Raw genomic sequence first — 12,443 nt, forward strand, 5'->3', positions numbered from 1 at the left:
CTTCTTTGTTACTGACAGGGGTTATCTTCCTATATCTATACAAACTACGTGGAGTAGTTTCCAGTTTGCTTCGTCCTGAAAATGCACAGAGAGCCTGCCGGTCAGGGGCAGAGCTCTAAACAACAAAGCTAGACAGCGTAGTATCAGGAAGGGATCAGGAACAATCCACTGATCCTCTTTCCCCAGAGGCTCATCCAGCTTTGGAGCCTCCGAGATCCCGCACGATATATGACTAAGAACGAACACCATTGTGGCTAAGCCCAAGGATTCTTCGGTTTACTGTTTGTCACTGTCCCACCTTCATGTGCACAAGTCAAGTGTGAACAAAAGATAAACTAAAGCCTTTGCATACGCGGCACATTCCGTTCATGAGAAGACGCGATCGTACTTGCTCTTTCACCTCCATAAATTCCTTTATTTGCTTTACACATATTACATCTCATGACACATACATACATACATTAGAGGTCATTTCATACATCGAATGATAGATTTCTAATGTCTGAATGACGGCGTAGGGGTTAAGTAGAAAGTATACATTCAATTATTGAGTATCTCGTGACAAGATTAAAGGAAATGCAAAGGGCTGTATTTTATCACTGGAGACAAAATTGGGGGGTGTAACCTTTTATATACAATGTCTGCAGCAAAAAAAAAAGTAAAATTACTGGAAAAAAGAAAGAAAGAGAGACTTGATTCTGTGTATGTTTTGAATCCAGTGATTACAGCAGCCGCTTGCTTCACCTCAAGCAGCAGACACAGAGTTTCCAGGTAGTCCCAAAGCCATTCTGATAGGATTAGGTGCCCTGGATTGATGCCCCATTGATTAGAGGGGATGGCATTGCGTAACTGGAATCTGACATCCACAGCTTGCTTTTGCCTCTTGCGGGGGACGTTGCAGAAGAAAGTATCAGAAGGTGCGGCGGGGTCGCACTGTATACTTAGATGCCTGACAGGATGAGTTCACTTTCGCTTCACACAAAGTGGTACACGTACATTGCACGATCGCTCTCACTGTTGCGTCAGTAAAGAAGGAAGCAGAGAACTTTGGCCGTACCGTCATACAACTGACTCTATAGTTGCATCTTTACAAGCACAAGTCGTCTTGCACATACATATGATAAGGCTTTGGTAGCCTCGTTTACTTCCTCTGTAAGAAGGGTATTTAAAGTCGAAAGCCGTGTGGATCCCAAACACTGGCTGGCAATCAAATCCTATGAAAGCTTCTTACAGGAGAGGTAGATCTACTGTACTGCTAGACTGTGACTGTTGCCTGCTTACAAAAGGTTGCTTTCACCTCCCTCAAGTCTGCTTTTATGCTTCATTTATCATTTAGTTTACACAATTTACATTATACGATTTCTATATTTCCATAATCTATATACATGTGAAATATGCACATTTAAAATAATTTTTTTTTTTTTCATTTTAATCCTTGTCATACACCGAAATCGCTTCAAGATTTCTATTAAAGCTGGAAAAAAAAAATTCTGCTTCTCTGAATTTTAGTGCACATTTTCAATAAGCATGTCAAACATTTAACGCTTATCTCAAACTCTTTTCCCTGAAGACAGTTTAAGTATAAAATACTCAAATAAATCAAAAAAATAAGTATATAGACGAGTTGCATATTAAAATAAATGTAGCTTCAAACAACTCATTCGTTCTTTTGAGGTAAGAGAACATTAACCGACTCTGTTTTATTACACTGCCATAACACTGTTACCACATTTTATCCAATTGTACAGTCATTTTTGCACATCTCATTGCAAATAAACAATTTGAATTCAAACCACCCCACTGATCCCCGTGACTCAAGTTTTGTGATCATTGACCCTAACTACTCTCGTCCCCCATTTTCAGTCCTGCCACTGCCTGAACAGCAGCAGCTAAGTGCATTGTGTGACCTACATTCTTACGATATTATGCATCAATGGACTGTCAACAGGTACAATGTGTGACTGCTACAATTTTGGCATGTATACACCCCACATAAAGCTCACACAGAATCCAATATCAGCTATGTTTTAGAAGAAGTTTGCATTTGAACTTGCAACTTTCATCTTTGCATTCAACCGCGGATTTCAAATTAATATCTGGATCACTAACAAGTTGAAGGAAAATAAGTGTGGAACAGGTATGTTTTCGCTCCTCAAATGTCCACGTGCCGTGCAAAACAGGGGAAAGGAGGAGGTCTCAAATCTGTCACGTCTTCAGAAATGTCTTGCAGTCAGATTCCCAACAACACTCCTTCTTGATGAAGCTGCTGACTCTCCCCTCCCCTGAAGAATAGTTAGGCTGGTCTAATCCAGACTGCACTGCAGACCAGACCTGACTACGCTAGACTAGTTGGGTACGCTGAACCAGACCAGACCAGATAAGGCTGGGCTGGACTGCACCAACGCAAACGGCAGATACCCAGAGAGAACTACGCTGGTGTTGATGAGACCAGTCCAATGGAAAAGACGGCCTGTCGGACCCGGGAAGACTAGCGTAGAGTAGTCCTAAACAGACAGCACCGGTCCAGATCCAAGAAATCAAGAACCTTAACAGATGGTGCAGGTCTTTGACTTTCCTCCTTCACCGCCGCCAGCTAAGTAAAAAACACACACACACAAAAAAAAGATAAATACATGATAATTCCTCATGCTTCGCATGTTATTCTTTGAATTTTATTGTGAGGTTCCACAAGGAAGTATTTTGGGTCCCCTAGCATTCACGTGTAAATCAGCTATAAAGTGCCCCCCCCCTTCCCCCCAAAAAAAAATCATGTATATTTCCCACATTGCTGAGATTAAAAGTTGAGTATTTTTTCGTACCTTTCTTGGCTTCCTCCTCTTCTAGTTTTTTCTTCTCATCCTCGATAGCCTTCATCTTTGCCTCATATACCTGCGCCAACTCATTCCAGTGTGCCCTGTTGTTGTTCAGACCGTCAAACATGGGCTGGATCTCTTTGTGGAACCTGGAGAACTCCTGACAAATGACAATGGTGATGTGTTATTCATGTCGTGGGACACTTAGGAGAAACACACATTCGAAGAACGGTGTACGGCTCTTCCACCACCAGTCCACAGGACTGTGTTTGGATGTGGTCTGTGAGTGTTTTCTTGTCCAAATACCATCCTGACTGACAAACAGCTCACTAACATTCCTGCCGAGGCCAGATGGGTTCAACAGGTCCATGTCTATGCATCCTGTTGTACAACATGAGAGGGTTGCAGTGACAGCAACACCAGTGGAAAGCGAATGTTGAGACTGCATGAGGAATTATGTAACTCAACGCTCATCTTTTAGTTCAACTTTTCACACCGCAATATAGATATGGTTTACTGGGTTTCCCAAACGCTGCAGTCTTATTCAGCTCACAACAGAGGTAATTAAATTGACCACTTTTAGACAGTCCTCTATTCTATTTTATTCCAAATGAAATGTCAAAAACCAGGCTTTAAAATTCAGCGTTTATTGGGTTGGTGTGAGTGCCACTAAAAGCAAACGTCACGCTACACCGGGCTTTAAAACAAGAGTTAATGGCTCAGTTAGGTTATGTGTGTAGAGTTTATATTGGGAGGGCTTTTACAGAAATCAAATCAAAAAAACTCATAGGAGGAATATGTTTCCAATTTTCTTTTTTTGTTAATAGGGTTTGGCATAAATTTGGGGAAACTTAATTTGCAGCTGGACTAAATGGCCACACTCCTTTTAAGAGTGTTTTACAGATGAAAACAGAGCGGACTCTCTGTTTTGCAAAGAAAAAAAAAGAAAAAAAAATCTGTGCTCTGCTTTGCACAGCCGCCTCCCCCTTAGTTGTTTATAAAGACCACACTGCTCTTCTTTCCCAGGAAAATTGCTGGGGTTGGACGGAGAAAAAAGAAATTGGTTTATTACCTTGTATACAAATGAGCACACAAAATCGATGAAACCACACTGCATCTTGGGTAGCTGTTCGGCACAATTTCGGTCCATCATGGGCTGTTGGAGACAGACGGGGAGGTGTTTGAGTAAAAAAAGAACATGTAAAAGTGAAAGGATGAAAACAACAAAGAGGAAGAAGTGGAAAAGAAAAAAAGGAGTAGAGCGCTTACAATTGGTTGTTGATCCAAAACACTTCTCTCCAAATCGCCCTGTTCCCAGAATTCAGCTGCGACCATCAGAGCCACCTAAATGGACCATCGAGAATAAGATTAAATGGAATCAAAACAATATCGTGGATTACAGGCACCTTTTTTCATATTGTAAAAGGTGAGTGAACCGTTGGAAATCTAAATAATTTGAATTAATCGCATACTAACTAAATGTGAGGAATACAACTTAAATCACTTTGTCTGAACAAAGCGAAAGAATTCCACTCGAATTATTTCTATCATTTGCTCTTGTGCCTGCTGAGAGGGGTTTTCGCTTCTTGAGAACGTCGGCTTATATTTTTCAAACAGTCGTTTGGAAGCCAGTAAAGTAAACTCACCTTGCTCTGCACCTCCCAGGGTTTGGTGATAGCTGACAAGTCACAACCTGTCATCATCATGGCCCTGGAGGTGAGAGACAGACAAGTCAGTCAGTCAGAGAAAAGAAGATGACACTCTGCCACTGATGCTGATGATTTGCGAGGGCCCGCTGCTAACAGAAATCTCATAAATGCATTTGAAGGTAAACTGGACCGACTTCTCTCTCAACAGTCGTATCGTCTCCTGCTCAAATCGGTTACGTACATGACAATTTCCTTCCTGGTGGGGTTGTTGGAGACAAAAGCAGTTGCCTCCTTGTCGTCTGTCATCGGCTCCGTGGCATTCACAATATTTTGGAACATGGTTCTTTTTCTACGGGTGAAAAAAAAACAAAAAACAGACGATCAGAGAGACTGAACTGAACAAAAAACAACAACATTTTGATAAAAACCTGCGAGACGTGTGGAAAGACAACACAAGCAGACTGACAGACTTTGACTTTCAGCAGCCGAACTTTATAGGAACGACAGCTTTCACTTGCCTCATCTTCCTTGACAGCTACCTTCAGTTTAAATGCCGTCCTGGTATTTTGTTTTGCTTTATTTATTTTGGGAAAACTTACTTGAAGTAAAGGGCGAGATCAGTGGCGATGATGCAGACGTCGAATAAGTGCTGCACGTTCTCAAACTGACGCTTCTGCAGGTTGCAGAATATGTTCAGGGACTGCAAAGACAAAAAGGTGTGTTACTCTTCCCGAGAGCACCATAAGGGACTAATGGTTTGATTTATTGACCAGCGGCGGGACTCACCTCCTCACCCATGAGCGTCTTGCTGTACTCTAAATGGTGCCTCTCCAAGATGGAGGAGCCATGAAGTCTAGCTAGAGGGGACGCACTCCTGCAGGAAAAATACGAGACGGGGCGATGAGGACGATCGATTTCTATACAAGTTACATGTACAATGCATTAAAAAAAGACATGTTTTGACTTGCTTTGTCTGGTAGAGGTTGTTGGTTCCCCTGTGGTCGATATCATGGCAGAAGGCTGCAGCCACCATGGCAAAGGCATCTAGATCAGTGTAGTACTTCCTCAGCTTCCCTGTCTGTATAGGACAAGAGAGAGTCATACAGCAGCTACATGCTTGTGCATGTTAATGACAAGCCATTTGAAATAGAAAAAAACAATCCATGATTATCTCATTTTGATGGCAGAGATGTTACCTGCAGCAGACAGAACATGGTGTGTCCCACGTTGAACCCGTGCCTCCAGTTGTGGTAGGTAATGGCCCGGTAGCCCTTCCTCACAGTGTACATCCACCTGGTCAGGGTCTGAGGAGGGGGAAACAGTGGGTGTTACTCAAAAGGCAAGTGACGAATAAAAAGCAATAAAAAATGAAAAATCGTGCAATTTGAACATTAATGCAGTCTGACTCATAATTGCATATCTGCCCCGATGCCGGAGGACACCCACCCACTTCTCACAACTGCGCTAGAGCATCACTCAGATTTGTAGCTTCGACAGTCTCATTAGAGATCTGCTTCTCTGTTCAAAACTTTTTACTTGTTATCCCGAAGATTCATAGATCAGGATGTGAATTTCTCGCACGCTCTCAGTTAGTTTCTTCAGTTTTTTCACGTGGCTTGAAATACCCACAGGTTATGTTTGGCTGTGATTTTTCCACTTGTTTCGAACATATACTTTAAAATCAAACACTGATTTGATGCTTTGGGTCAACCAAAAAATAAATAATGAGACAATTTCATACAATCTACAGAACGATGGGATAAAGTTTTCATGCATAAAGTGCCTTCAAACACCCTGTTTAGTGCAGAGGCACAAACTCACCTCCGCAGGAACTTTGAACTTTTCAACAACTCCGAGCTCAAAGAACATGCGAATGCCGCATTTGATGAGCTCGAACTCTGTAACAGGGAAGTCACTGAAGGAGAACAGATACAGATCCTCTCCATGGACATTGTTGGCTGGCGGGCAGGTTGCTTTCTAAAGAAAAAATAAATAAAATACAAGACATTCATGAATTCTTTAGGTCAGAATTACACAACGCGGTTAAAACATAAAACATATTCATTAGCATTCAACAAAGATGAAGCCTGCTTGCATAAGCTTTGATACGACAATTGTGTGGATTACAAAAGTGACTTTTGTGAGACAATGTTGGTTAAAACGGAGCGTACCAATAGTTTGTACATTTCTTTCTGGTCACAGTCTTCAGGCTCCGAATCAAACTTCTCATTGGTGTTCTAGTGATGAGAAGAACAATCACATCATCTGAGCAATCCACCCCCCAAAAAAAAACCAAACAAAATTTTCTTTACATTCAAATCACGGGAAGTTGAAGTGATACTGACCAGAATGGACTGCAGCTCATCTTTGGTGCATTTAGACTGGTACATGAGCATTTCCTGGGCAATGTCTTTTCTGTACTCCATACGATTCAGCCTGTCGTAGGTGTCACAGTTGAGCACTGACCATCCCAGGAACTGAGTCAGAGCCTAGTGCAAGCAATTCAAGGTAGAAGAGCGATGGATAAAAAAACAGAAGATGAACATGCAGTGGCACTGAGGTGCAAAAACACAACACCTTCTTTCAAATCCTCTACGAATGTGAAAAAAAAGAGACAAGAGAGAGAGTTGTTACCTCAGTGATCTGCTCATCGTGCTCATCAAACGGTTTGCCGTCTTTCCTGTTGAAGAAAGTGGCGATACCAACAATTTCTTCCTTCTTGTTGACGATCGGCAGTGACAGGACGTTTTTGATAACAAAGCCAGTGTCATCCACAGGCTCTTTCTGAAAGACACGGAAACAAGTTTCAAACCGCCGCGCCATTCTTCTCTGAGGCTCGCCTCAATACAAGTCAGTGCCGTCCAGTGTTGATACTGGTTTGTAAGCGTGCAATTGCAGTTTTTAAGCCTATTGTGTGTGAATATATTATAGATAACAACCACAGTCATCGCACCTGGAAAGTGAAGTAGTCGTCTGCAGCCACATTCATCATGTTGCAAATCTGCAGGAAGGCGCATGAAAAATCAGATGTTTGCAAAACATGTCATCATTTACCTGTAACGTGCGCCCACACCGAGTTTCACTATTTTCCTACTTTCAGTTCTTTTATCATTTGAATATTAACACTTACAAAGCCGTTCTCTGCGACGTAGGTTGGTAGCCCGCTAACCAGAGCCCAGTGATCTGCGGGTGGACCGCTGAAAGCACACAAAAAAAACCCCCAAGAAACGAACATGAGACAGCCGCCAACAAAATACATTTTTATGCAGAATTGGTACAACGCCATCACAACCAAATGTATGTTAGAATTACTGAAGAATCTCCCCTTTCATGGTCTGTAACAGCTGTTCTTGACTGATTTTGGTAATTCATAGGAGACTTTTTCAAAGTATTTCAAAGTTTCTTACGGTATGACTTTAATTTCTTCTTTTCCCTCCAGGAGGTAGTCAATAATCTTGTAAAAGATGACTTCCTGGATTAAAGAAAAACACGTGTCAAAAATAGCAAGCCAAAAAGAAAAAAAAAAAGCTTATTAAATGAGAAAATAATGCAAGTTACCCTGCCGTCAGGTGTTTTTGGTCCTTTATATGGTTCCACATCTCCAAGTTTCACTGGCCATTCATCATAGAATTCCTGCAGTGAGTAATTGCAACCAATTAATTACTACGGTAGTCAGAACCGAACAAAGAAACATTTCTGTTAAACTATTGATTCTACAAAACCAACCTTCTCTTTGGTCATGTCCAGCAGGGCCACTGAGTATCGTTCACAGTTTAGGTAGATTCTTACAGTGTAGAGCGCTTTGTGGAATTGTCTCTCTATGTCCGTCAACTCCTCAAATACTTTACTGGCCGACCAGAGCAGCACCTAAGTTCCCCCCAAAAAAACCAACAACAATGGCGTAACAGGGAAACAACATGCGAAAGGTTTTTTTTCTTGTAGATAGAAAAGAACATCAGTCTTGTTTCACAGTATTCATTAGGGATTTGCTGTAGGTTTACCTGACTTCTCCTAGACTCCACGTTGAACATGTAGGCTGTGTAGTGTTGCAGGATGATGACTTGGGCAAAGTTCATGTACTTGTGGAAGAGCTGAGGACCAGAAAAGATAAGAGATTTCATCAACACACAACGCAGTGGCAGTAAAATATCATTAGGCTGCATATCCCTCCTAAAATGTTAAGTTAAGCTGAATAAGACTAATTAGATTAAACACTTCCGTATAAGTTAATCTTCAGATAGCCTATATGAGTTTAAGTAAGCTTTATCCAGTGATTACACATGACTTGCACTTACATTTGCATAGATATATAATGCTATTCATAGTTCTTTGCAGGCTTCTCAAACTCCCACACTCCTGTGATTATTATAGTCTTTGTTGCTCATCAAGTAAACATGAGGGTGTTTTTCTAAATACATAAAATATAGTTTTTGTGAGAGATTATCACTGTGTAGCGTGAAAACACAGTGAGGAATCACCATATTGGCCCTAATACCAGTCATTTTCTTGCTTTTTTGTAGTTGCAGTCTTTGTGTTTCACTTCCAGCAATCTTCTACTTAGATCTCTTGACTCTCTTTTCCGGTCCTCGTAAATCCCTATAATAACTGAGGCTCTACTTCGATAATGTGCAAAAAACATCATTTTTGAAGATTTGTGCCACAGTGTGAGCTCGTGGCTTCAGAGGTAGTCGTCAATGTTCTCTGATAAAGACATAACTTATATCAGGTTATATCATTACGCCCTTTCGTCAAGTTCAATCCTCGAAAGCAAACCGCTCTGAGTGGCTCTGGTGTGATTGGCTCCCACTGACATAATGGGAGTGTTTTAAGCGCCCTGCCAGTAAGATGTAATTACAGCAATATTCTTTATTTAGCTGCATATTGAAGCGGTTGAGCGAAGGCTTTTCAGCAGACAAGCGGCATTGGATCTGATTAAGAGAATCCCCGAGTGATATGAGGTTATTTAAGTGTTAAGACAAAGAGGGCACAAAGTTATTGTTTCCTACGTTCAGAAATTCACCTCACTACCACCGCAGATAAGTGAGTATTGCTATACCTTCTCATCCTCTGGAGTGAACGCATCAGCTCCTATTTTGTTTAGCGCCATGACGACTCCAAGGCACTCTTTTTCAGCAATCAGAGGGAACGTGAGCATGCATTTGGTCTTGTATCCCGTCTGTTTGTCCACAAAGTCAGAGAACTTTGGATTCTGGAATAAGAGAGAAAGAGAACATTAACATTTGTGAGTTGAGTTTTTCTTGGAGAGTCAAACCACATGGCCAAAGCAAAATGATCAAGTGCTCATCATACGTGACATTCACAAGACATACACGATTACTTTTTGTTTTGTTTTGTTTACAATGACATCATAAGATTATTCTGCAATAAACTTTTGGTGTTTCGGTGGTGACAGGTGACAGTAAAATACATTTACTGTAACATTTCCATTTGCCTGAAAGATCATAATCTTTTTTTTTTATTCAATCCCAAACAATGTTGGCTTTTAAGTTATAAAAAAACTGTATTTCCAAATAACAAATAAGACAAATTTCTATAAGAACAAATGTTTTCCCCCTTATGTTTAAGACCGTAATATTTTAAATAAATAAAAAAAATTGCCTGTTATGAGTGTAGACACATTTTTCAGAAACAATTAACTTTTCAATGTCATCCAATGTCTTTGTATGTTGGGGAAAAAAAGTAGAACAAATGCAAAGGTTATATAAATCATCTAGCCAGATAGATAAATAAATAAATAAATAAATAAATAGGCCTATTTAAATTTTTTACCGTAATTCTTTAAGTTGAATTTTCTTATTTTTTTGCTGTTTTGCCAAAACGCACACATTTGGAAACAACAACGAGCACTGCCTATTTAATTGAAGACTGCAGTCTTCAAGTTTTATTCTTTTATGCACTATTATTATTATTTTGGTTTGACTTCAGTTTCTCCACCCGCTCCTATATTTCTCACACCTTCAGAGTTGCGCGCTCCACGGTGCGTAAAGTGCGCGCGTCTCACCTTGGTCACGTCAGGGACATTTTGCGTCTTTTTGGTGGTCGCGGTATGACCGACAATCCCGATGTCTAGAGGGAACACAATCTCCCCCTGCGGATGGACAAGATTGGCTTCGTATTTGGACGTCGGGGTCACGTCGAAGAGGCAGGTGGACAGCTCAGGTATTCCGTTTCGGGATCGGCACATGTAAAAACCCATCCTGTCGGCCTGCAGGATGAGCGCCAGCCTTTGTAGCACTTTGTGCATGGACTCCTCCATGTTCCCCGGTTTCTGTAGCTCCTGCACCAGCTCGAAGATAATCGCGGCCTCCTGGATGGAGTTAACATCCTTGAAGGAAGCGGTGTCTTTCACGTCCAAGGTTGCGGAAAAGGCTGCGGTCAGAGCTTCGGCTCGCACCTTCTTATCAAAGTACTCTTTGGCGAACTGCGGGTTGTTCTCCAGGTACTTCTCCACGCTGTCCTTGTCTGCCATTTTTCGACTGGTACTTCTAGATGACTCTTTATTGATTTATTCCCCCCAAAAGCATCACATGAACTTCCAAACGGTGGAGCTGCGTTGGCCTTCAGGAGGGTGCGTGCATCTCCTCCCCGGTGTGCACTGGAGTCTGTGTCTGTGCAACAGGGCGCAGCACGCGGCTTACGGGCTGAAAAGATCAAGGAGGCCGCTAATTAATGTGACGTCATGACATTAAAACCCTCTCTAAGCGTCCTCAACCTGCAAATCCCAGCGCCGATCATTTTATACCGGGCAATCCCCCCTCAGCCCTGCCCAACCCGGGACAGTGACAGTGAGTGTGGAGAGGAATGAAAGGTGAAGAGGGGCTCCATCAGGGGTCTGGGGCTCCATCAGGGGTCTGCTGCTCCACCTGAGATCTGCAACATCTGGGGTCTGCAACACCTGGAGTCTGCAGCCTGCTTCAGCTGAGCTACACCCAGTGTTTGCAACCTGCAGCCCCCCTAAGCTACACCTGGTGTCTGCAGCTTTTTCTGCTCCACCCGGGGTGTGCAACCTGCTGCCCTACACTCACATGTCCCCCCTCTGGAGTGGCTTAATGAAAGCTTCATTAAATTGCATGCAAATTAAAGCTGTGTTCTTTTTTTTATTATTATTTAATTTGCACCACAGATCCATATTCAAAGATAACTTTTAACACTGCTTTTGACCCCCTTGAGGAAATTACCTCCCTGCATGTAACCCATCCTATCATACTGTATGATACTATACTATATGATACTATACTGTACTAGGAGCAGTGGGATTCGAAACTGAAATTCCCAAGTCCACTTCACGAGGCCACCACTGCTCACATAAAACAGCTAAAAGAGCCAACTTGGTTAAAATTGTTCAAAATGGCTATAAAAGGTGTAAAATAGGTAAAACAGTTGCAAAAGCTCAACACCTAAAACATCTAAAATGGCTTAAACCAATAGAAAAGGTCAACCGGAGGAAGAAAAACAAGCACAAAGACAGCTAAAAATCAAAAACGAATAAAACAAGTGACCATGGTTAAACTTCCAAAAACAGCTAAGTATGTATAGCAAACGTATATGAAGAACTTTATGAGTGGTGTTATTTCATTTTAATGTTTAAAAATGGCATGTGGCCTCAGACAAGTTAAATTTGGTGAAAAGTTGCAAAAATATCCCCCTTTTAACACTTTTGGATGATTTCTTCTTTCACTACATCCAACCTTCTTAAAGGGCACCTTAAATCAACATTCACTGAATAACAGGTAAGAGCATCATATGGGACAGTATTCTCAGTGGGGCCAAGGCCTATTATTAAAACACTAAAATGACTTCAAACAATGTCCTGCACTAATTGCTTTTCCAAAACAATTTAAAAAGCTTTTTTTGTCTCTTGATGGATCACAGCTAAATGACGTTCCAGTTGTTGGTTGGTGTCAGTGTCGATGTCCCCCCCCCCCGGCCTTGTTTTGACTTGTTCGTCTGGAATAAATTT

At 41.6% G+C, this 12,443-nt stretch overlaps 1 protein-coding gene across 1 annotated transcript; it reads right to left on the reverse strand.

Moving 5' to 3' along the window:
• Positions 1–386: 386 nt before the first annotated feature.
• pde6c (phosphodiesterase 6C, cGMP-specific, cone, alpha prime) lies at positions 387–11,192 on the reverse strand. Its single transcript, XM_080472140.1, has 22 exons — positions 10,485–11,192; positions 9,519–9,671; positions 8,464–8,553; positions 8,189–8,329; positions 8,021–8,095; positions 7,870–7,934; positions 7,593–7,659; positions 7,416–7,463; positions 7,097–7,246; positions 6,808–6,951; positions 6,634–6,699; positions 6,284–6,439; positions 5,659–5,766; positions 5,431–5,540; positions 5,249–5,336; positions 5,062–5,162; positions 4,704–4,811; positions 4,460–4,523; positions 4,083–4,157; positions 3,886–3,969; positions 2,820–2,973; positions 387–2,593 (listed from the first exon to the last, which is right to left on the reverse strand). The coding sequence occupies exons 1-22, from the start codon at positions 10,950–10,952 to the stop codon at positions 2,547–2,549; spliced, it is 2,562 nt and encodes an 853-aa protein (XP_080328266.1). The 5' UTR covers positions 10,953–11,192; the 3' UTR covers positions 387–2,546.
• Positions 11,193–12,443: the final 1,251 nt, after the last annotated feature.

This window comes from Lipophrys pholis (assembly GCF_963383615.2).
Source record: "Lipophrys pholis genome assembly, chromosome: 1".
Classification (NCBI taxonomy): domain Eukaryota; kingdom Metazoa; phylum Chordata; class Actinopteri; order Blenniiformes; family Blenniidae; genus Lipophrys; species Lipophrys pholis.